This window comes from Oncorhynchus keta, chromosome 37 (genome assembly GCF_023373465.1).
Source record: "Oncorhynchus keta strain PuntledgeMale-10-30-2019 chromosome 37, Oket_V2, whole genome shotgun sequence".
Lineage (NCBI taxonomy): Eukaryota > Metazoa > Chordata > Actinopteri > Salmoniformes > Salmonidae > Oncorhynchus > Oncorhynchus keta.
Window position 1 is genome coordinate 6,742,615 of NC_068457.1, and position 24,316 is coordinate 6,766,930.

A 24,316-nucleotide genomic window follows, 5' to 3' on the forward strand; every position below is an offset into this window, starting at 1 on the left:
CCCGTGTGTATCAAGAATGGTACACCGCACAAAGAACCTCCAGCCACCGTGGAAAGCATTAGAGTCAACATGGGCCGGTATCCCTGTGGAACGCTTTCGACACCTTGTAGAGTCCACACGGACATGGCTAAGAACCACAGTATTTACGGGCTGCCAGTGCCCCTGAACAAGGCCAATTTGGTCCACACATTTTCAACCACACGATTACCACCGAGTCAAGATGGCCACTTCTACTCTAAAGCACGCTTGTAAAACACAATCACTGGACCACTTTTTTTTCTAGTCTAATGATAGTAGATAATGCTGCATACCTCCACTTAAGGTAGCAGCAAATAGCAGTGTCAATCGCATTAACTCGACTGTGTGTGCGCACACGCATATGCTCCTATTTTCGATGCCTAAAAATAATAAGTACACTAGCTTTGTTTATGTCTGCTTTGAAGTGTTTGATCCCAGGCTGTGTCACAACCGGCCGTGACCAGGAGTCCAATAGGGCAGTGCACAATTGGCCAAGCGTCGTCCGGGTTAGGGGATTGTTTGGCCTGGGGGGCTTTACTTGGCTCAACGAGCTCTAGCGACTCCTTGTGGCGGGCCGGGCGCCTGCAGGCTCACTTCAGTCGTCAGTTGAGCGGTGTTTCCTCCAACACATTGGTGCGGGTGGGTGTTAAGAAGCGTGGTTTGGCCGGTCATGTTTTGGAGGATGCATGACTTGACTCGACCTTTGCCTCTCCCGAGATTGTTGGGGAGTTGCATCGATGAGACAAGATCATAATTGGATAGCAATTGGATATCACAAAGTCGGGGAGAAAAGGGGGTAAAAAAACATTTTTTTTTTGTTAAAAAAATGTATCTAGTCGGCGCAAATGTCAACATAATAGGCTCATCCATATTGCAAAGTCGTCGTGTTGAATCTCGCAATTTGTTCATTTTGGTAGAGTGTGTCCCCTTACTTGGTTATCAGCTGTTCTCAAAAACACGTGGCTCTCGAAAGATGATTCTCTTCCTCAAAAGTGTGCATTTTACTAGAAGCCACAATAATAATGACATCCTGGCATTGAAAGCATACTACATTTTCTGTCACATACTATACAATTTGCATACCCAAAATACCTACCATTTCAAACGCTAGCACAGCTATTCGGACATGGCCATTCACTGTGTCTCAGATACTACATATTGATACACATGCTTGCAGATACACTATACATACAAATGTACATACTCACCCACAAACAAACACGTTCATCTCTCTCTCTCTCTCTCTCTCTCTCTCTCTCTCTCTCTCTCTCTCACTCACACTCTCACACTCACATACACACAATGATCTATGGGATTTGATGTAACCAATGCTAATATGTCCATTCAGGTGTGGCTCTGTCTCATTGGGAGGCTGATGGCTATGTGTAGTTGTACTATAGCAGATGAAAGTGTGTGTGTGAAGAGAAGGTCAGGGACTCTCCAGCTGGCCCTTTGAAGCCCAAATGCAGGGGAACGAGGGGAAGAATAGGACAATCCTCCACACCCCAGTAATCCCACCATTCATCCTCCTCTCTCTCTCACAATGTGACCCTGACTCTATGTACACAGATGCATGTGTGCACATATATGCACTCTCTTACACAAACACATACAGTATGCATACAAATGTTCATGCGCACACACACACACACACACACACACACACACACACACACATACACACACAGTCACCCGTATCTAACTGCTTTCCAATGCTGGGCTGGCCTTAGCTTTATTCCACATTATTCCAACTACCATGACTCTGAAAAATGAAACCATGGCCCATTTCCTAAAGCCCATTCCACACTATTATCTCTCTCTCTCTCTTCTATTTTGACATGTTATGGAGGAATCCTAGGAGGCTAAATGGTTGAATATGCATTTGTCATGCTGTCAAAGCACAGGCCTCACACTGTGACACTTCACTCTGTTCTCCTATGATGAGATAAGAAGCTGATTTAAGAAAGGAAAATAAAGTAAAGGAGGAAAGGGAAGGAGAGGAAAGGGGGGGGTGGAAGTAAATAACTGGGTGGGGTACGGAGAGGAAAGGAACACATCCTTATAACGTCTACTTACGATTTACGCAACAGTCAGCATTTGAGCTGGCCACTGTTTTTTGTTTCTCACAGAAACAGTTTGTAAAAACACCGTCTTAACAGTTTTATGTCATCCCAATGTGAGCAGTTTATTTTCCGATGCAATGTTCAAACATTCACAGAAGTAGGAAAAGCCTAACACACTTCTCATCCGAATTGGAAAATGTAGGCTACATTAGGAAACAGAGGAAAGCGTGAGCTAATACAAGCAGTCATATTTAGCTAACTTTCGGCTGACAGAAACCATAATATGAATTAGCTAATAGCAATTACTATTTACAATTTATCACATGACAGGTGAGCTCACCCCAATTGCTGTGGCGGTCATGAAATTCGGCCACTGGATAATTGTCATGCAAATGACTGCCGGTCTCACGGTAGACCCTCATTGTAAATAAGAATTTGCTATTTAACTGACTTGCCTAGTTCAATAACGGTTAAATAAAATTAAATTTACCATTAATTAACATAAACACATTTAGCATGTCCACACCTCCACGCATACAACATTTACATTTTTAAAAAGTGTAATAAATCCTTTTAATATACACCATCACAATAAATAATTTATCTTTGGCAGGTCTAAAGAAACATGATATGAAGAAAATGTATTTCAGTATATTATCTGGCTATGCGCCATGCCATAGATTAGCTCATTTAGCAGACAAGATATGCTTCGAAATCCAATGCTATTATTTTATGTTATATGATTGAACCTACTCCAGAGTGAGTGTGCATATGAAGTGGCCATGTTGAGCATAAAAGTTATAATTTGAAACAGGTCTTATGAACTAGATTGAAAGTTATTTGGCAGTTATTAGTTATTTAGTTGTGAATGATACAAACATTACGATGTCTTAGAAATGAAAACATATACGGTTTGCACGATGCGACTATAGGCTATTGATGATTTTAAAAAGTTGCCAAAAAGCTTGCGGTCTGATCCTCAGGCTACACATCAAGGGATCATATTTCACCCATCAGACTCAATTTAATCTTTACTAATAATCTAAACTTTTTATTAAAAAAATAATAATAATAATTTATGGTCCATTTTCAAAGGGGCAGGGGAAAAAAGACATCATCCGTATGCACTAACGTAGCAAATGAAGGCCGCTTTCCCTTCAATCATGGCGGTTAAGCTATTCTGGTTTTATAGCAGAACAATGCTTAATATTAGCTTAATATTAATATTAATATTAATATTAATATTAATTAATTAATTAATATTAGCAGCTGGGAAATAAATATAGCAGCAGTAGAAGTCTGGGATCCTCCTCTTTTTAGTGGAAACCATCAAAAGCTTTCTCAAGGAATTGGATATAGAAATGTCTGGGCTTATAAAAACACTTATTTCACTCCATGCATCAATCAATGTTTGAGGACCATGGAGCCTCCCCTGCGCGACAGGTAATATTCCACCCAAACTCTGGATGCCATTGGCTCTCCAACCTGGTTCCTGCAGCTATCCAGTGCTTAATTTGGGAAACGAAGTGAAATCAGTTCGGGAACATCGATAGTAACTTTTCACAACAAAAGTATTTAATTTAACTGTCGACAGCCCCTCTCTCTGTGAGCTCAAGAAAGGAATGGAGCAGAGAGTGGAGGAGATGGAAACGCACGGTAGTGTGACATTCTGTAGCTAAAAGAAATGTCAGACAATTAATTATGAAAATATAAAAAATGCCCTACTGCTATTCAAAATCCAATACAAAATCACTACAATTGTAGGATAACTATTTAAGCCACTCTGCACAATCAATGAACCAACAGCATTGCCTAGGCCTATATGTTCTCTCCCAGACTCATGGATAAAAGGTTTGGAGTGTAGAATAAGGTAACCAGTCCATCCACTATGCATAATAATACTTTCGGATGTTTACTCGGAAAAACGAGTGAATCATCCCTTAACTTCGTTTTGCTGTAACATCATTGGTCTGACAAACGTTTACGTTACACCCAGAATGCATTGAATGGTGTCAACAAAAAATAGCATTGTATTACCTCATCATAATCAGTACAACTTTCTAAAAAAGTATTTTACTCACATACAGTGTATTCGGAAAGTATTCACATTTTGTTATTCTAAAGTGTATTAAATTGTATTTTTTCCTCATCAATCTACACAAAATACCCCATAATGACAAAGCAAAAAACATGTTTTGCTGCACAGCTATTTTCATTTCTCTCTAGAGATGTTCAGTCTGGCTGGGCCACTCAAGGACATTCAGAGACTTGTCCCGAAGCCACTCCTGCATTGTCTTGGCTGTGTGCTTAGGGTCATTGTCCTGTTGGAAGGTGAACCTTTTGCCCCAGTCTGAGGTCCTGAGTGCTCTGGAGCAAGTTTTCATCAAAGATCGCTCTGTACTTTGCTTTGTTAATCTTTCCCTTATTCCTGACTAGTCTCCCAGTACCTGCCGCTGAAAAACATCCCCAAGAGCATGATGCTGCTACCACTATAATTCACAGAGGGAATGGTGGCAGGTTTTTTCCAGATGTGACACTTGGCATTCATGCCAAAGTTCAATCTTAGTTACATCAGACCAAAGAATCTTGTTTCTCGTGGTCTGAGAGTCCTTTAGGTGCCGTTTGCCAAATTCCAAGCAGGCTGTCTTGTGCCTTTTACTGAGGAGCAGCTTCCGTCTGGCCACTCTACCATAAAGGCCATATTGGTGGAGTGCTGCAGAAATGGTTGTCCTTCTGGAAAGTTCTCCAATCTCCACAGAGGAACTCTGGAGTTCTGTCAGAGTGACCATTGGGTCACCATTCTGACCAAGTTCCTTCTCCCCCGATTGCTCAGTTTGGCCAGGCGGACAGCTCTAGGAAGAGGCTTTGTGGTTCCAAACTTCTTTCATTTAAGAATGATTGAGGTCGATGTGGTCTTGGGGATCTTAAATGCTGCAGAAATGTTTTGGTACCCTTCTCCATATCTGTGCCCTGACACTATCCTGTCTCGGAGCTCAACCTCCTGGCTTTGTTTCTGCTCTGACATGCACTGTCAACTGTGGGACCTTATGTAGACAGGTGTGTGCCTTTCCAAATCATGCCCAATCAATTGAATTTACCACAAGTGGTAAATTGCAGAAACATTTCAAGGATAATCAATGGACACAGGCTGCACCTGAGCTCAATTGCAAGTGTCATAGCAAAAGGTCTGAATACTTATGTAAATAAGGTATTTCTGTTTTTGTTTTTTTTATACATTTTTCAAAAAATGAAGATCATGCAGGCGCCAGGGGAAAAAGTTTGTGCGGGTTTCTGTTCTGACTGGAGATGTGCAGATGTCTGCATACTTGACTTGGGGAAACACTGAGGGAGTGCTTGGGCTCTCACTGAAGAGAGATGTTTGTCCGGCTCACCTTACATTAGCATAGCATGCCGCAAACGTAAATTGTCCATCACAGTGAAATTGATTACTTTCTGTGTGAATTGATGAGGAGGCAGTACGCACCTAATTTCAAACTGTTTGTTGTTGCTCCTATATGTTTCCACTTCACAACAACAGCACGTACAGTTGACTGGGGCAGCTCGAGCAGGGCAGACATTTGACAAAACTGACTTATTTGAAAGGTGGCATCCTATGACAGTGCCACGTTGAAAGTCACTGAGCTCTTCAGTAAGGCCATTCTACTGCAAGTGTTTGTCTATGGAGATTGCATGGCGGTGTGCTCGGTGGTATACACCTGTCAGCAACGGTTGTAGCTGAAATAGCCGTATCCACTATTTTTAAGGGGTGTCCACCTACTGTTGGCCACGTAGTGTAATTTGATCTATATAAAGATGAAGTGTATACAAAGGTTTACTTATTGTACTGTCATTAACACTCTCTCTCTCTCTCTCTCTCTCTCTCTCTCTCTCTCTCTCTCTCTTATCCTTTCTTCTTTCCCCCTCCCTCCCTCAATACCCTGTTCCCCATCTAACCCTCGGTCTCTCTCCCTCTCTTCCCCTCTCTCTCTCTTTGCTTCTCTCCCTCTGCTCTCTCCACTCTCCTCCCCCTCTTCATAGGACAAGGAGGAGCAGTGGATGACGAATCTGGTGTCGGGGCAGCAAGACTTTGCCCTGCTGCAGCCGCTGCAGTGGAACACGCGCTATGAGGTGGAGATCACGGCTCGCAACGTCAAGGGCCTCTCGGAGCCCACCTTTTACCAGTTCTTCATGCCCCAGAAACCAGACATCATAGGTACAGACAGTTGCAGGACCTGCATGTTCAAGCATGCACACACAGACATTCGTGTGCACACACACTGACAAAAATCCTAAGACAGTTCTGTACACAGACAGACACACAGTTGTGTTTATATCCACTGACACTCACAGATGCACGCTGGTGACACTTGTGACTGGGGAAGACTGCTCATAGTAATGTCTGGAATGGAATTAATGGAATGCTCTCAAACACACCACACAGCTGGTTTCCACGTGTTTGATACCATTCCATTCATTATTATGAGCCGTCCTCCCCCTACCAGCCTCCTGTGACACACACTGCTGGAAGCAAACAAATACAGTGCCTTCAGGATGTATTCAGACCCCTTGTTTTTCCTCAGCAAACTAGACACAATAGCTCATAATGAGAAAGCGAAAACAGGTTTTTAGAAATGTTTGCACATTTAATCAAAATAAAAAAACAGATACCTTGTTTACATAAGTATTCAGCTCCTTTGCTATGAGACTCTATATTGAGCTCAGGTCCTTCCTGTTACCACTGATCATCCTTGAGATGTTTCAACAACTTGATTGGAGTCCACCTGTGGTACATTCAATTGATTGGACATGATTTGGAAAGGCACAGACCTGTCTATCTAAGGTCCCGCAGTTGACAGTGCATGTCAGAGCAAAAACCAAGCTATGAGGTCGAAGGAATTGTCCGTAGAGCTCCGAGACAGGATTGTGTCGAGGCACAGATCAGGGCAAGAGTACCAAAAATATTATGCAGGATTGAAAGTCCCCAAGAACACAGTGGCCTCCATCTTTAAATGGAAGATGTTTGGGACAACCAAAACTGAGCAATCTGGGGAGAAGGGCCTTGGTCATGGAGGTGACCAAGAACCTGATGGTCACTCTGTCAGAGCTCTAGAGTTCCTCTGTGGAGATGGGAGAACCTTCCAGAAGGACAATCAGGCCTTTAGAGTGGCCAGACCGAAGCCACTCCTCAGTTATAGGCATATGACAGTCTGCTTGGTGTGGAGGAAACCTGGAGGAATCCTGGCACCATCCCTATGGTGAAGCATGGTGGTGGCAACATCATGCTGTGGGGATGTTTTTCAGCAGCAGGGACTCTGAGACTTGTTAGGATCGAGGCAAAGATTAACCGAGCAAAGTACAGAGCGATCCTAGATGGAAACCTGCTCTAGAGAGCTCTGGATCTCAGACTGGGGCGACGGTTCACCTTCCAACAGGACAACAACCCTAAGGACACAGACAAGACAACGCAGGAGTGACTTCGGGACAAGTCTCTGAATGTTCCAGAGCCCGTACTTGAACCCAATCGAACATCTCTGGAGAGACCTGAAAAAAGCTGTGCAGCGACGCTCCACATCCAACCCGACAGAGAGGAAAGGTGTGCCAAGCTTGTCGCGTCATACCCAAGAAGACTCAATGCTGTAATCGCTGCCAAAGGTGCTTCAACAAAGTACTGACTAAAGGGTCTGAATACTTATCTAAATGTGATATTTCAACAACATTTTTTTTTTATACACTGCTCAAAAAAATAAAGGGAACACTAAAATAACACATCCTTGATATGAATGAATGAAATATTCTTATTAAATACTTTTTTCTTTACATAGTTGAATGTGCTGACAACAAAATCACACAAAAATGATCAATGGAAATCAAATTTACCAACCCATGGAGGTCTGGATTTGGAGTCACACTCAAAATTAAAGTGGAAAACCACACTACAGGCTGATCCAACTTTGATGTAATGTCCTTAAAACAAGTCAAAATGAGGCTCAGTAGTGTGTGTGGCCTCCACGTGCCCGTATGACCTCCCTACAACGCCTGGGCATGCTCTTGATGAGGTGGCAGATGGTCTCCTGAGGGATCTCCTCCCAGACCTGGACTAAAGCACCCGCCAACTCCTGGACAGTCTGTGGTGCAATGTGGCGTTTGTGGATGGAGCGAGACATGATGTCCCAGATGTACTCAATTGGATTCAGGTCTGGGGAACGGGCGGGCCAGTCCATAGCATCAATGCCTTCCTCTTGCAGGAACTGCTGACACACTCCAGCCACATGAGGTCTAGCATTGTCTTGCATTAGGAGGAACCCAGGGCCAACCGCACCAGCATATGGTCTCACAAGGGGTCTGAGGATCTCATCTCGGTACCTAATGGCAGTCAGGCTACCTCTGGCGAGCACATGGAGGAAAGAAATGCCACCAAAGAAATGCCACCCCACACCATGACTGACCCACTGCCAAACCGGTCATGCTGGAGGATGTTGCAGGCAGCAGAACGTTCTCCATGGCGTCTCCCGACTCTGTCACGTCTGTCACATGTGCTCAGTGTGAACCTGCTTTCATCTGTGAAGAGTACCGGGCGCCAATGGTGAATTTGCCAATCTTGGTGTTCTCTGACAAATGTCAGAGCACGGTGTTGGGCTGTAAGCACAACCCCCACCTGTGGACGTCGGGCCCTCATACCACCATCATGGAGTCTGTTTCTGACCGTTTGAGCAGACACATGCACATTTGTGGCCTGCTGGAGGTCATTTTGCAGGGCTCTGGCAGTGCTCCTCCTGCTCCTCCTTGCACAAATGCGGAGGTAGCGGTCCTGCTGCTGGGTTGTTGCCCTCCTACGGCCTCCTCCACATCTCCTGATGTACCGGCCTGTCTCCTGGTAGCGCCTCCATGCTTTGGACACTACGCTGACAGACACAGCAAACCTTCTTGCCACATCTCGCATTGATGTGCCATCCTGGATGAGCTGCACTACCTGAGCCACTTGTGTGGGTTGTAGACTTCGTCTCATGCTACCACTAGAGTGAAAGCACCGCCAGCATTCAAAAGTGACCAAAACATCAGCCAGGAAGCATAGGAACTGAGAAGTGGTCTGTGGTCACCTGCAGAACCACTCCTTTATTGGGGGTTTCTTGCTAATTGCCTATAATTTCCACCTGTTGTCTATTCCATTTGCACAACAGCATGTGAAATTTATTGTCAATCAGTGTTGCTTCCTAAGTGGACAGTTTGATTTCACAGAAGTGTGATTGACTTGGAGTTACATTGTGTTGTTTAAGTGTTCCCTTTATTTTTTTGAGCAGTGTATATAAATTAGCAAAACATTCTTAACCTGTTTTTGCTTTGTCATTGTGGGTATTGTGTGTAGATTAAGGGGGGGAAAACGATTGAATACATTTTAGAATAAGGCTGTAACGTAACAAAATGTGGAAATAGTCGAGGGGTCTGAATACTTTCTGAAGGCACTGTACACACTGTACTGTACCTACCCACCCAGGTAAACCCAGTGTAGAGTTATGAGCACACACTCCAATCACCTTGTATTGGGGTTATGTGTGGGCAAAGGGAGCAGGATCAAATGCAGAGAGCATTGGTTTGATTAGGCCAAGCTGTTTGTAGAGCGTATCTGTCTGGGCTTTTGAAAAGTCCAACTCTTAATGTTCCTGGGAGAGAAGACTTCTGAGGCCCACTGTAGGATGCTAATCATTTTCAAACAGCCCCCAGAGTTTTATATAAGACCATACACAAACTATCACAAAGGGAACAGTTTACAGTGAGTCACCACTTCCATATGTAGGCCCCCCTGTAGAGTTTGGTTTTTAAAAAACGGAGAGCATGTTTTCTTTGGTGTTTACTCTTCCTGTTGCTTAGGTTGTTTCTCCTGCTGCTCATGAAGGAGCGACTGTTTGCCTCTCTCATTACTGGAGTGCCTAAACTGCCTTCGAGTTTGTGTGTGTTCACGTGTGCGTGTTGGTGTGTGTGTGTGTGCGCTGCTCCTTAAATGGAAAACAAGGCTGAGAACACAGTGCTTAAGCCGAGTCATTTCGATTGGCTGTCCCAACTCTCCTTAGTGAACAGAGGGCTAGGGAGACCGGGGGCAAAACAAATCCCAGATTATTTCCTGTTGAAGAGAGAGAGAAAGGAGTGGCCAAAATGGACCAATGACAATGAAGTCCTGTCACCTGTCAGTATTCGTCATTAATTGCCACCCGTGCAGAAGGGTGAAATGTTAAAGAAAATATGATAAATGTATTTTCTAGAATAGATATTATTGTCTGTCGAATAGGGATTAGTGACAGCTCTATTCATTATATGTATTACTGCAACCTTCTGGATAGTTCCCCTCACTGAACCCAAATTGTTTGACTTTTGATATTGTAGTGACACCATTAAATGCCTTCCTGCAGTGTATCTGATATGCTGTATAACCTCCAAGGATCTACTATATGCCTCTGTTTCTTTTCTAAACAATCTCTCTATTTAATTCCCCCTCTTTATGCATTATACATTCCCTGGGTCTGAAATTGTCGCTTTTCTTTTCCGCCTCTCCTCCCTTTCTTTCTCTCTCCTAGTTTGTCTTGCAATGAACTGCCACTACACCTCCCCTCTCTCTCTGCCTCCTTACTTTTTGCCCGTCCATGAACTCCCCTTTGAAATATGTCATTGATTGCCACTATGCCCTTGGTTCCTTTTCAATTTGCTCTCCTTCCCTCTATCCTTCTTAAATCATGGCACTCCTCCACTCACTTCAGACCTCCTGAATCACTATAGAGTCTTCCCTCTTTCCCTCCTAAATCCTCTCTAGTCCTGGCTGTTTCTTTTTGAATGATCTCCTTTCTGTGGGGTTTTTGGCATCCATCTTGGTTTTATGTCACCCTGTGTTTTTACGATATGGCCTGATGGATGTCAATGAAACGGAACGTTTTGAATGTTGAATGATCTGGCGAGTGTTTGTCTCTGTTTAAAGCTACCATCGAGGTAATCCTTCTCCTGTACAATATCCTAGACTACACACTTCCAATACACACCAGTGGTGCTGGTTTAAATCAGTTGAAAAGAACAGAACAGAAAGGCCCGCAAACTATGCGCTCCTTATAACATCTTTAAAGGATCATTAAAGTTGTAAGTTGTACCACTCTTCACTGGTATCGTAAGCTTCTAAAATATTCCCATTGATTTTGGAAGAATACAACATATGCATGCTTAAACTATTTTAGTACAATGCTGCTGTTGCTATCAAAGTAATAATAATGATGCCCATTAATGTAACAGCAGCTCTCATGAATTCATTTTTTTTCCCTCTGGGGGAAAAAAAAGTGGTTATGTACAGCCAATTATCTTGAACACGCCCTACTCCCCCAAAAAACTCAAAAGCATGTACATACAAAACGCTCAACACTGTTGCAATACATTTTTTCATCAAGAGTCATTTCAGTTTGGAGATCAACTATGTTGGGGAAGCAGCCTAGAAATGCTGTGAAAATGTTTACTTTCTTACCGAGCCAGTTGGGGATCATGGTGGAGACAAAAATACTTGCAGGCTAATCCGTTCCCTAGTTTTTTTAAATCCATTCCCTCAGATGTTTCATTTGTTCCCTGTTTTCCTTATGTAGGCTACCATATTGTTCCCACTTGCCAATAACATAAATATAATTATATTTAGTAAATGACATGCTTCAAATGGTGATGGTTACTTAACATTTAATAGCTTATTTCCAGTTTGTCTTTTCATATGCCTCCAAATCATAAGGGCAAATAATGGATAACGGGTGTGAAAAACCCATCAATTAGCCTAAAGTAATTTCTATAGCCTGAAACGCCAGGAGCCTCACTGATGGAGGGATTGTGCGTTCCTGGTGTTACTTGGGCAGTTGCTGTTGCCATCCTGTACCTGTCCCGTAGGTGTGATGTTCGGATATACCGATCCTGTGCATGTGTTGTTACACATGGTCTGCCACTGCAAAGACGATCAGCTGTCCGTCCTGTCTCCCTGTAGCGCTGTCTTGGGCGTCTCACAGAAGTATGGACATTGCAATTTATTGCCCAGGCCACATATGCAGTCCTGATGCCTCGTTGCAGCATGCCTAGGGCACATTCACACATATGAGCAGGGACCCTGGGCATCTTTCATTTGGTGTTTTTTCAGAGTCAGTAGAAAGGCCTCTTTTTAGTATCTTAAGTTTTCATAACTGTACCCTTAATTGCCTACTGTCTGTAAGCTGTTAGTGTCTTCACGAACGTTCCACCGGTGCATGTTCATTAATTGTTTGTTGTTCATTGAACACGTATGGGAAGCAGTGTTTAAAATCTTTACAATGAAGATCTGGGAAGTTATTTTGATTTTTATGAATTATCTTTGAAAGACAGGGTCCTGTCTTTTTTTGCTGAGTTTATATACACATGGATAGAGTTATGAAGGTGACTTGTGCATAGATCATAACAGAGAGTAGCAGTAGCGTATAAGAGGTGGAGCGGGGGCAATGTAGTCACCCAGTAGTCTGGGTGGCCATTTAACGAAATGTTCATTAGTCTTATGGCTTTGGGGTAGAAGCTGTTTAGAAGCCCCTTGGACCTAGACTTGGCGCTTCGGTACCGCTTGCCGTTTGGTAGCAGAGAGAACAGTCTATGACTAGGGTGGTCTTTGACCATTTTTTTGGACCCTTCCTCTGAAACCGCCTGGTATAGAGGTAATCATTAGGAAGCTTGACCCTAGTGATGTACTGGGCCATACACACTACCTTCTCTAGTGCCTTGCGGTCGGAGGCCGAGCAGTCGCCATACCTGGCAGCGATGCAACCATGCTCTCGATGGTGCAGCTGTAGAACCTTTGATGATCTGAGGACCCATGCCAAATCTTTTCAAGTCTCCTGAGGGGGAATAGTTTTTATCGTGCCCTCTTCGCGTTGGCTAGGCAGGTTAACATCTTGTGTGACTTAGCCAATTATGTGTGTGTTACTTCATCGTTTTGATGCCTTCACTATTATTCTACGATGTAGAAAATAGAAAAAGAAAGAAAAACCACCTGAATGAGTGATTGTGTCCAACCTTTTGACTGGTACTCTATGTTTACAATGCAAAGCAAATAGGCTACACTTTGTGCAAACTCATATTTATGAAACTTGGACAACTACGAACAGTTTTGGGTGTTTACCCCTCGTGCATAAAGTTAGGGCCATATAAGTCCAGTAAAACATGCTGCATCTGGATGTGCTTTTGTTGTTTACAATTGTGTATGTGACTCATCTGAGGCAGAAAGGAAAGGCATGCAAATGTATTGTGCATCATTTCCAAGAGGCTTCGGTGTTAAAAGGTGAAATTATGCACTCTTATCCCTGCGCTAGGCAGGTGAACATCTTGTGTGACGTACCAGGAACAGATAAATGGCTCTATGTTCATAACTAAAACTGATAGTTATTTGCTTTGTTGCGATACAATACATTCACCTGGAAATGAGCTAATTGCCAGACCAGAGTAGGTACCTGAAGAACTCCTTCGGAATATAGATATAAAACAGCTAAGGTCATGAAACAGGAATTTCTGCCTAGGGATGAAAGTGCATCATTGAACCATATTTGCGCCGTGAGTGGTTTTAAACAGCGTTACTAATATGCCCTTGTGATTCGGAGGCATATGAAAATAAGCTATTGAATGGTCATTGATCACCACTATTTGAAGCATTTAGGCTCCATTATGTTATTGGCCAAGTGGGACCGTCATGGTAGCCTACATAAAGAGAAGAGGAAACGACTGCAAAATCAGAGGGAACAGATGAAAAGAAACAGGGAACGGATTAGCCTGGCTGTTTTTTAAGTTTCATTTCTGCCATGACCCTTAAGGGGCTCTGTACTTTCTCTAACATTTCTAGGCAATAATCCTTGGTGGAGCCTCCGAATATGACAGCAACTCTCCGAAAGGACAGACCTTGTCAAGTCACTATGATTACAGTCGTTCGTTCGGGTTGTCAGGTATCCCATTTAGGCGTCCATTTTGACTCGTTTGAGCCGTGTGATTTAACAAGTGGCTGATTCTAGGCCCGATCACTCTCCCTTCCCAGGAACACTTTTATCTGTGCTTTACAGCAATCACCACACCGTCGAGCCCAAATGGCCAGCCCCATTTCGTTCCACAACCCTAGCGGCAACGAGGGTACTTTGCTCTTTTAAAAGCGTGTTCGGTGGTAACGCTCCGTTTGGGTTTCGCCATTTTGGAGTTGCGTGCAGGCCAGTTCTCGGGGGGCCTTTTCGTGAGTCATCGTTCTTGACAAATTGTTGAAGAGTGGTTAAGGAGAGAAAGTGCCTGGATGTCTGTGGCTAATGTCTCTGTGACCTTTGGTCTTGGATATGGAAGAGATGTGGCATACCATATAAACGGAACACTGTAAAAGCACTGGGATAAAGTGTGAAAGGAGGGCTAAACTTTTGATCATGGCAGTTGTGTCTCGTAACTGCAGGGAGAATGTTTAAAATGACATTATAGAGTAGATATTATAATACATGCAATTCAAGCTTTAAAGTGCAAAGTTATACACTTCTTACTTTGCTTGAAATAGCATGATAATAATGATTTGCAGACAACACTCTAGTTTAAAACCACATTATAATAGTCTTTGTTGGTTCTTCCATTTCCTGATTATTGAAGTGTACTTCAGCTATATTAAGGCTCTTTAATTCAGCCTTTGTAATGGTGGATACTCATCATTCCTCTTATCTCCTGAATAAGAGGATCTGGTGTGGGTGTGCTGATTCTCTTCTAAGGCTTTCTCTAATGGAGTAGCAATACTTCCCCATGGCATCGAGCACAAAGTGTCCCCTCAAGTCTAGCTATGATGGCGTCACACTCTCACACCCACTCACAGTGATGTTTATCCCTAAAAATCTATTAGCACCCCCAAGTTTTCACCCAATCAATGGCTCCCGTTTAGTCATCGTTAATCGACTGACTACCTCTCAGATCTAATCAAGTGCAACTCAATGAGTGCTCGGGCCTAATGAGTTGATGTCAGAGACGTAGATGTATACGAATGGCTCTCACTCCGAGAGAGATGCAGGATGACTAGCATTAACAGAATATCAAATTGAGCCCCTAATGGGCTAATAGATCAAAGAGGGTGCATTCGAGATTAATCACATGGAATAAGCAGACAGGGAAATTGATACACATCGCCATCGGTATGATAGGATATACTGTAGAGTAGAAGACTAGGAATTACACAGAATTAGCTCGTTTTAAGCTAATTGGCTAACAAACGTTGTCATTTCCGGTCTTTTCTACTACTATGAGCTGATTTGACACTGCTTTGATTATTTTAAGAGGATGAGATCAAAAGCTATAAGGTATAGAGTTCTATTCCCTCACTGTGGCTCTGGAACTGAGATGCTCTCTGTTATTCTCAAAGGCCTCAAAGACATAACTCGGCACTGCTAAAGGAAGTAGTAGCAGTTGTGTTCTGTAGCCGAGCCCACGTAATACATTTGGCGGAATAGATTGGAATGAATTTCGAAACACTCACAAGGTAGGCAGCTAACCCCAGAGGCACTTGACAGCAGAACAAGACTTCTCCTTGTTCCCCTTTTCTGTTCTCCCTCCTTTTTTTCTTTTTCATTGTTTTCAGTCGAGAGATCTAGCCACCACGAGACCTTGAGGACCCCCCCCGCTGTCATCGTTTGAACGTTGCAAGGCACCTAATAGACATTTACAACATGTTTCTGTCAAGATTTGAATTACATTCACTTGGCGAGGATTCTTTTTCATTTCACCTTATTGCTCAGCAAATTGGAAATCGGAGGTGTGAAAAGTCAAAAAGCGCTATGTATTTCCCCCTGGCTTCCTTCCTTGGTCCCGCTTATTTGAAATGTGTTGCTTCACGTCCATTGATTCCCTCCAATAATACAGAGATCAAACCAGGCTCGCAATGGAATGCAAGGCAAACGACTGCTGAGCTACCTGCTCAAGAAAGATTGATACGGTTTAGAGGGTATGTGCCACTGTGAGGAAAAGCAACACTCTTAATGGGTTCTCTCCCTTGGAATGCCCCATTTTCAATCACAAACTATTTCTAATTTACTATATATGCTTTGACAATGTGCTTTCCACTATTTGAACCGAGGTCAGTGAACCATCATACCCAGTTGGCATAATTTGACATTGGACGTTATAATGACGTTGCTTCCTACTGGTAAACTGGTTTATAGTTATAGAGATGTCAGATTACAAGCAGGTAAAGGTTTCCACAACCCCCAAACTCTACGACAATAAAGTGATGCACTAACACTATGTTTTGTCTCTCTTTTGCTTCCTGTAATTGTCTTTATCCACAAGGATCCGCCCTGTCCTTCAAGAGGCTATAATTGATGAGTTAAGTTGTATTACTATGATTACAAGGGGATTAAAGCTGTAGAGGGCCAGAGCCACCAGCCTCTAAACCAAAGGAGTGGATTGGACAGGAACCAGGATGTGTGCAGAATGTGACTACCACAATACCCTTCTATGGCTATGACCAAATTCTCATAATGTCCTTTTTTAGAAGGAAACGAGGTGTAAATAAAAGTAATTTGTGTCTCTTCTATGTCCTTAAATTATTATTTTTTTTTGTTCAGAATGTGATTTGTTGCTCAAGGAAGGCCAATCATCCACTATTGTTTGTGCATTCCGTCGTTCTCTTTTCACAACGCGACGGCTTCTGTGTGATTTATTTTATTCAATTGATTTTGATTGATTTAGCTCAATTCCTCCAATATCTGTTTGACTGTTGTGTTCCTACCCATGCTGAATTGATTGCGTTCCTTGACGAGGTCTTCAAGCCTCACCTCTTCCGCCAAAGAAAAACAGATCCACATTCGACTGTCTATTATTGCCTGGGGGAAAAAAAAATCTAAATCTATTGAATCTTTCACAAAGATTTGCCCTGACCAACCTTCAGATGCGTATTCAGAGCAGTTATTAGTAATCTGAACACATATGATTTCAGTGTTACATTAAAACAGACAATTGAACCGAGTTTCAATGCACTCAGAGCAAAATAGTTGAATACAACATTGAGCGGTTTTGATGAGAAAAGGTCAATAAGGTAAGAAAAAAAAATGTGTATCATTGTTCCGTTTACCCTTGAGGAGTACTTGCAAAGCTTTGTATGCATCTCAAGGTCGCCTAGTGGTTAGAGCGTTGGGCCAGTAACCGAAAGGTTGCTGGATCGAATATCCGAGCTGACAAGGTCAAATCTGTCATTCTGCCCCTGAACAAGGCAGTTCCCCAGTAGGCTGTCATTGTACTTTTTTTGGAAATACTGCTCACTTGGCCGAAAGTTGTGCACGATAAATGGAATAGGGTGCCATTTGGGAGGCAAGCTAACGTTCTTCATGGGAAGACAGGAAAGTGGTTACTATCCACGAAGCTGTGGCTCACCTACCTTCCAAAATAATTCAGATGCATTTGCCGACAGAGAGAGCCCTGTGGCGGAGGGGAAATATTGATCCAATCAAAGAGGTTTGTCGCTGCCTCATGTCCCATGATGCAACACTTAAAACACACTACTTTAATTAAAATTCCTAGCCACCAGGCTATTTCTTTCTCCCTCTCTCTCTCTCTCTCTCTCTCTCTCATTCAATCTTCCTCTCTCCTTCTATCTCTATTCCCTTTCTTCCTTGCGCTAAGCTGCTCGTTAGCTCTGACTATGCTTGCCAGCTGTTCCTCCGGCCGCCAGCGTCGTTCGTTCTCATTCGGGGGCGTCTGTAGGTGTTCGGCTCTGACCCCATACCACATACTCTATTTGATCAACACCAAGGTCACTGGTGCTCACAATCAGAGAACACCAGGGGTGTGTCTAGGGTGGCACCCTTAGCCCTATGGAGTGCACTACAGTAGTGGGATGCAGCCCAGATGAGGAGAGGAATCTGAGATAACTGCTTGAGTGTGTATTCACATAATATGAGATTAGATATTTTTGCTGGGGTAAAAAAAAAAATATGTGGAAATTGCAGGGGTAGCTTTCAGTAAGGGGTATTGTATGTGTTTGGTTATGACCATCTTTGTCCAGGTTATCGGCGTAGGTTATGGTTCACAGTGTCTGTCTGTTTGTATGTACAGTTGAAGTCGGAGGTTTCACATACACCTTAGCTAAATACATTTAAACTTTTTCACAATTCTTGACATCTAATCCTAGTAAAATTCCCTGTTTTAGGTCAGTTAGGATCACCACTTTATTTTAAGAATGTGAAATGCCAGAATAATAACAGAGATAATGATTTATTTCAGCTTTTATTTCTTTCATCACATTCCCAGTGGGTCAGAAGTTTACATACACTCAATTAGTATTTGGTAGCGTTGCCTTTATATTGTTGAACTTTCCACAACCTTCCCACAATGAGTTGGGTGAATTTTGGCCCGTTCCTCCTGACAGAGCTGGTATAGCGGTATGATGGCTGCCTTGTCCCATGGTGTTTATACTTCCATACTATTGTTTGTACAGATGAACATGGTACCCTCAGGTGTTTGGTAATTGGTCCCAAGGATGAACCAGACTTGTGGAGGTCTAAAATGTATTTTCTGAGGTCTTGGCTGATTTCTTTTGATTTTCCCATGATGTCAAGCAGCGAAGTACTGAGTTTGAATGTTGACCTTGAAATACATCCACACCTCCAATTGACTCAAACAATGTCAATTAGCCTATCAGAAGCTTCTATAGCCATGGCATCATTTTCTGGAATTTTCCAAACTGTTTCAAGCCACAGTCAGCTTAGTGTTTGTAAACTTCTGACCCACTGCAATTGTGATACAGTGAATTATATGTGAAATCATCTCTGTAAACAATTGTTGGAGAAATTACTTGTAGATGTCTTAACCGACTTGCCAAAACTATAGTTTGTTAACAAGAAATTTGTTGAGTGGTTGAAAAAACGAGTTTTAATGACTCCAACCTAAGTCTATGTACACGTACGACTTCAACTGTATGTCTAGCTTGGTGACGGTGCTCTTTATGTCCTCCATGTCCTGCCTGGCCTGCATTTATCTCCAGCAGTCTGTGCCTGGGGTATGTGACTATGATCTGTGCGTCTGTCTGGGTTGGTTACAGGATCCTGGGGGTGTGTAGTATCTCAGACTATGCATATCTGGCTTGGTGAGTGACAGTGTTGTCCCTGTTCCCTCTTGTCCTGCCTTAGCAGTCTCTGTTGTGGAACTGGGTCATTTTACTGTATTATTTGTATTATGTCTGTCTGCAGTTTACTGTGAGTGACTTTGTCCTTTCTGTCTGGTGTCTGTGTGGGTTACTCAGTTTATTCTGTATTTATTATGGATCCCCAAGGCAGCAACTACTGTTCCTGGGGTCCAAACACATTAGCACACTTACATTACACATAAATCAAAAGTTTAAACAATGCATCATATAACATTATCACAGTATATATATATATATTCAAGGAAATGGTGAAGAGACCTCTGGTGTCATGTCTTGTGGAGAGTGCATTTGCGTCCGAGCTCTGTGCTAGTAGTTTAAACGGACTGCTAGTGAAGAAGTCAATCTCTTCTCCACTTTGAGCCATGAGAGATGTAAATGCATAATACTAATGTTAGCTCCCCATGTACATTTAAGGGCCTGCCATGCTGCCCTGTTCTGAGCCAATTGTAATTTTCCTAGTCCGTCTCTGTGGCACCTGACCACACAACTGAACAGTAGTCCAGGTGCGACAAAACAAGGGCCTGTAGGACCTGCCTTGTTGATAGTGTTGTTAAGAAGGCAAAGCAGCGCTTTATGTCAACATGTTTTGACCATGACAGTTTACAATCCAGTGTTACTCCAAGCAGTTTAGTCACCTCAACTAGCTCAATTTCCACATTATTCATAAGATTTAGTTGAGGTTTAGTGAATGATTTGTCTCAAGTGTAATGCTTTTAGTTTTTGAAATGTTTAGGACTAACTTATTCCTTTCCACCTATTCTGAAACTAACTGCAACTTTGTTAACGTCTTCTGTGTTCTTTTAGACGGGTAACTTTTATCCACAATATAGCAGAGGGTGTAAAGCCATAACACATACTTTTTTTTCCAGCAGCAGACTATGATCGATAATGTCAAAAGCCGCACTGAAGTCTTAGAAAACAGCTCCCACAATCTTTTTTTATCATCAATTTCTCTCAGCCAATCATCTGTCATTTGTGTAAGTGCCATGCCTGTTCGATGTCCTTACTTATAAGCGTGCTGAAAGTCTGTTTACTGTAAAATAGCATGGCACTGTAAAATAGCATTGTATCTGGTCAAAGACAAGTTTTTCCAATAGTTTACTAAAGGTTGGTAACAGGCTGATTGGTCGGCTATTTGAGACAGTAAACGGGGCTTTACTATTCTTGGTTAGCGGAATAACTTTTGCTCCCTTCCAGGCCTGAGGGCACACACTTTCTAGTAGGCTCAGATTGAAGATATCGCAAATAGGGCTTACAATATCGTCCACTATTATCCTCAGTACTTTTCCTTCAAAGTTGTCAGACCCCGGTGGCTTGTCATTGTTGATAGACAACAATCATTTTTTTAAACTTATTCCACACTCACTTTACGGAATTAAAAATGACAATGCTTGTCTTTCAAAATTTGATCAGTTATACTTGGATAGTTGGTTAGTGTTTGCTGCTAGCATGTCATAACTAAGCTGGCTAATATTCGCACAATCATTAAAGTAATTGCCAATATCAGTGGGTTTTGTGATGAATGAGCCATCTGATTCAATGAATGATGGAATTGAGTCTAAAAAAAATCCCAAAATGTCATTTAAGGTACTCAAAAGCTTTTTACTATCATTCTTTATGTCATGTATTTTTGTTTCATAGTGTAGTTTCTTATTTTTATTCAGTTTAGTCACATGATGTCTCAATTTGCAGTACGTTTGCCAATCTGTTGTGCAGCCTGACTTATTTGCCATTCCTTTTGCACATCCCTCTTAACCTTAACATTTTTCAATTTATAGTTTATTTCACCTTTTTTATCCAGGTAGGCTAGTTGAGAACAAGTTCTCATTTACAACTGTGACCAGGCCAAGATAAAGCAAAGCAGTATGACACATACAACACAGTTACACATGGAATAAACAAACATACAGTAGAAAAATATCTATATACAGTGTGTGCAAATGAAGTAGGATAAGGGAGGTAAGGCAATAAATAGGCCACAGTGGCAAAGTCATAACAATATACCAATTAAACACTCGAGTGATAGATGTACAGAAGATGAATGTGCAAGTAGAGATACTGGGGTGCAAAGGAGCAAGATAAATAAATACAGTATGAGGATGAGCTAGTTGGATGAGCTATTTACCGATGGGCTATGTACAGGTGCAGTGATCTGTGAACTGCTCTGACAGCTGGTGATTAAAGCTAGTGAGGGAGATATGAGTCTCCAGATTCAGTGATTTTTGCAGTTCATTCCAGTCATGGGCAGCAGAGAACTGGAAGGAAAGATGACCAAAGGAGGAATTGGCTTTGGGAGTGACCAGTGAGATATACCTGCTGGAGCACGTGCTACGGGTGGGTGCTGCTATGGTGACCAGTGAGCTGAGATAAGGCGGGGCTTTACCTAGCAACGACTTGTAGGTGACCTGGAGCCAGTGGGTTTGGCGACGAGAGGGACTCAAATCCTGCAGTGCCACACGTGTCCCCCTGCTTAAGACAGTACATGTCCAGGCCCATCTGAAGTTTGCTAGAGAGCATTTGGATGATTCAGAAGAAGATTGGGAGAATGTCATACGGTCAGATGAAACCAAAATATAACTTTTTGGTAAAAACTCAACTCGTTGTGTTTGGAGGACAAAGAATGCTGAGTTGCATCCAAAGAACACCATACCTACTGTGAAGCATGGGGGTGGAAACATCATGCTTTGGGGCTGTTTTTCTGCAAAGGGACCAGGACGACTGATCCGTGTAAAGTAAAGATTTTTTGTCTGTCATAGTTGAAGTGTACCTATGATGAAAATTACAGGCCTCTCATCTTTTTAAGTGGGAGAACTGGCACAATTGGTGGCTGACTAAATACTTTTTTGCCCCACTGTACCTAGTAGGTTCATTGATAATTTGTGTAGGATGGCTGGGGTGTTAACCATGTCCCAGTTTAGGTCACCTAGCAGCACAAGATCTGAAGATGGACTGGGGCACCCAATTCACATATGGTGTCTAGGGCACAGCTGGGGGCAGAGGGTGGCTGTAGCAAGCTGCAACAGTGAGAGACTTGATTCTGGAAAGGTGGATTTTTAAAAGTAGAAAAAAAAGCTCAATTTTTTGGGGGTACAGGCCTGGATAGTAAGACAGAACTCTGCAGGCTATCTCTGCAGTAGATTACAACTCCGCCCCCATTGGCATTTCTATCTTGTCGGAAAATGTTATAGTTAGGGATGGACATTTCAGGGGTTTTGGTGGTCTTCCTAAGCCAGGATTCAGACACGGCTAGGACATCCGGGTTGGCGGAGTGTGCTAAAGCAGTGGATAAAACAAACTTAGGGAGTAGGCTTCTAATATTAACATGCATGAAACCAAGACTTTTACGGTTAAAGAAGTCAACAAATGAGAGCACCTGGTGAATAGGAGTGGCCTGGATTAACCTCTACATCACTGGAGGAACAGGGGAGGAGTAGGATAAGGGTATGGCTAAAGGCTATAAGAACTGATCATCTTGTACGTTTGGAACAGAGAGTAAAATAGTACGTTTCTGGGTGCGATAGAATAGGTTAGGCATAATGTACAGACAAAGGTATGGTAGGATGTGAGTACATGGGAGGTTAACCTAGGTGTTTTGTGATTATGAGAGAGATATTGTCTCTAGAACCATTTAAACCACCTGATGTCACCGCATGTGTGGGGTGTGGAACTAAAGGGTTGGCTAATCCATATTGATCAGGGCTAGAGGCTCTGCAGTGAAATATGACAATAATCACTAACCAGAATAGCAATGGACAAGGCATATTGACATTAGGGAGAGGCATGCGTAGCCGAGTGATCATAGGAGTCCAGTGAGTAGTTAGGCTGGCTGGAGACACGGCGATTCAGACAGCTAGCATGCCAGGGATAGCCAAAGGGCCTTAGAGGGATGTCGCAATGGAGGAAGTCTGTTATATCCTCCTCTTGTAGTTACGTTGAATAGACCAGTCGTGATGGAGTAGTAGGGTTCCGTGTAGCAAAGGGGTTCAGTCCAATTGGCAAAATAGGTATCGTGGCCCAAGCAATTGGCCGATGGATCTTTTCAGCTAACAGTCCGATATGCTCTCGACAACTAGCGGGCCGCGGCTAGCAGATGGGCATTCAGGGGATGTCGCAACGGAGGGGCCTGTTGGGAAAAAAACATTGGTCAGATTATTTCGGTAGTCTAGTTGTGATGGATAAGCGGGGTTTCGTGTAGTAAAAGGGGTCCAAGCCAATTGGCAAAATAGGTATAGAAGCCCAAATTGGCCGATGGACCTATTCCGCTAACAGTCCGACATGCTCTAGATAGCTGGCGAACCGCGGCTAGCAGGCTAGCAGATGGGCATTCAGGGGATGTCACGACGTAGGAGCTAGTTGAATAACCCCCTCGGGCAGATTACGTCGGTAGTCCAGTTGTGAAGGAGCGCCATACTGGCAGTAAAAGGGGTCCGGGCCAATTGGCAAAATGGGTATTGTAGAGTGGCTAATGGACCTCTTCAGCGAGCCGGGAGATGGGCCTAGCATGGCTAGCTTCAGGGTAATTGGTGCCACTCGGATAGCAGCTAGCTAGCTGAGATGATCCAGGTGAAAAGGTTCAGAGCTTGTGATAGGAATCGGGGGATATAGGTCCGGTATGCTCTGGTTTGAATCGTGTTGTGCAAATTGGTGAGAGTTTTGCGAGCTAAAGGTTAGCTGATGACCTTTAGCAGTGGTTAGCTGACGACTAGCTAGTAACAAGTTAGCTGACTAGCTTATGTTGGCGGGTTCTTAAGTAAAGAAAAATACTTTAGAAAAAAGCAGATTCACACCACATTGGGTGAGGTGGGTTGCAGGAGAGTATTTTGAAGTTGAGGTTTAGAAAAATGTATGAAAGGATATGCGAAGAAAAATATATAAAAATATATATAAATGGGACACAACAGGACGAGGTCAAGGACAAATTCATCATCAAACCACAGGGATTTAACCATTTTTACAGTGATTTTCTTTGAACGTCGTAGGCAGTACCTTGTAGGCAGTGGCTGTGGCAACCTCTCCCGGTTAGTACAGGAGATGCAGTGGAAGTGTCATTTGCCAGTCAGTCATCATT

At 42.9% G+C, this 24,316-nt stretch overlaps 1 protein-coding gene across 3 annotated transcripts in view; it reads left to right on the forward strand.

Moving 5' to 3' along the window:
• LOC118370115 (neural cell adhesion molecule 2-like) overlaps positions 1-24,316 on the forward strand; it is a 408,429-nt gene that overhangs the window by 370,868 nt on the left and 13,245 nt on the right. For all 3 annotated transcript variants that reach the window (XM_052498972.1, XM_035754922.2, XM_052498973.1), the window contains exon 14: positions 6,120-6,294. In XM_052498972.1, coding sequence (XP_052354932.1) covers positions 6,120-6,294 — 175 coding nt within the window. The remainder of the gene's footprint in view (positions 1-6,119; positions 6,295-24,316) is intronic.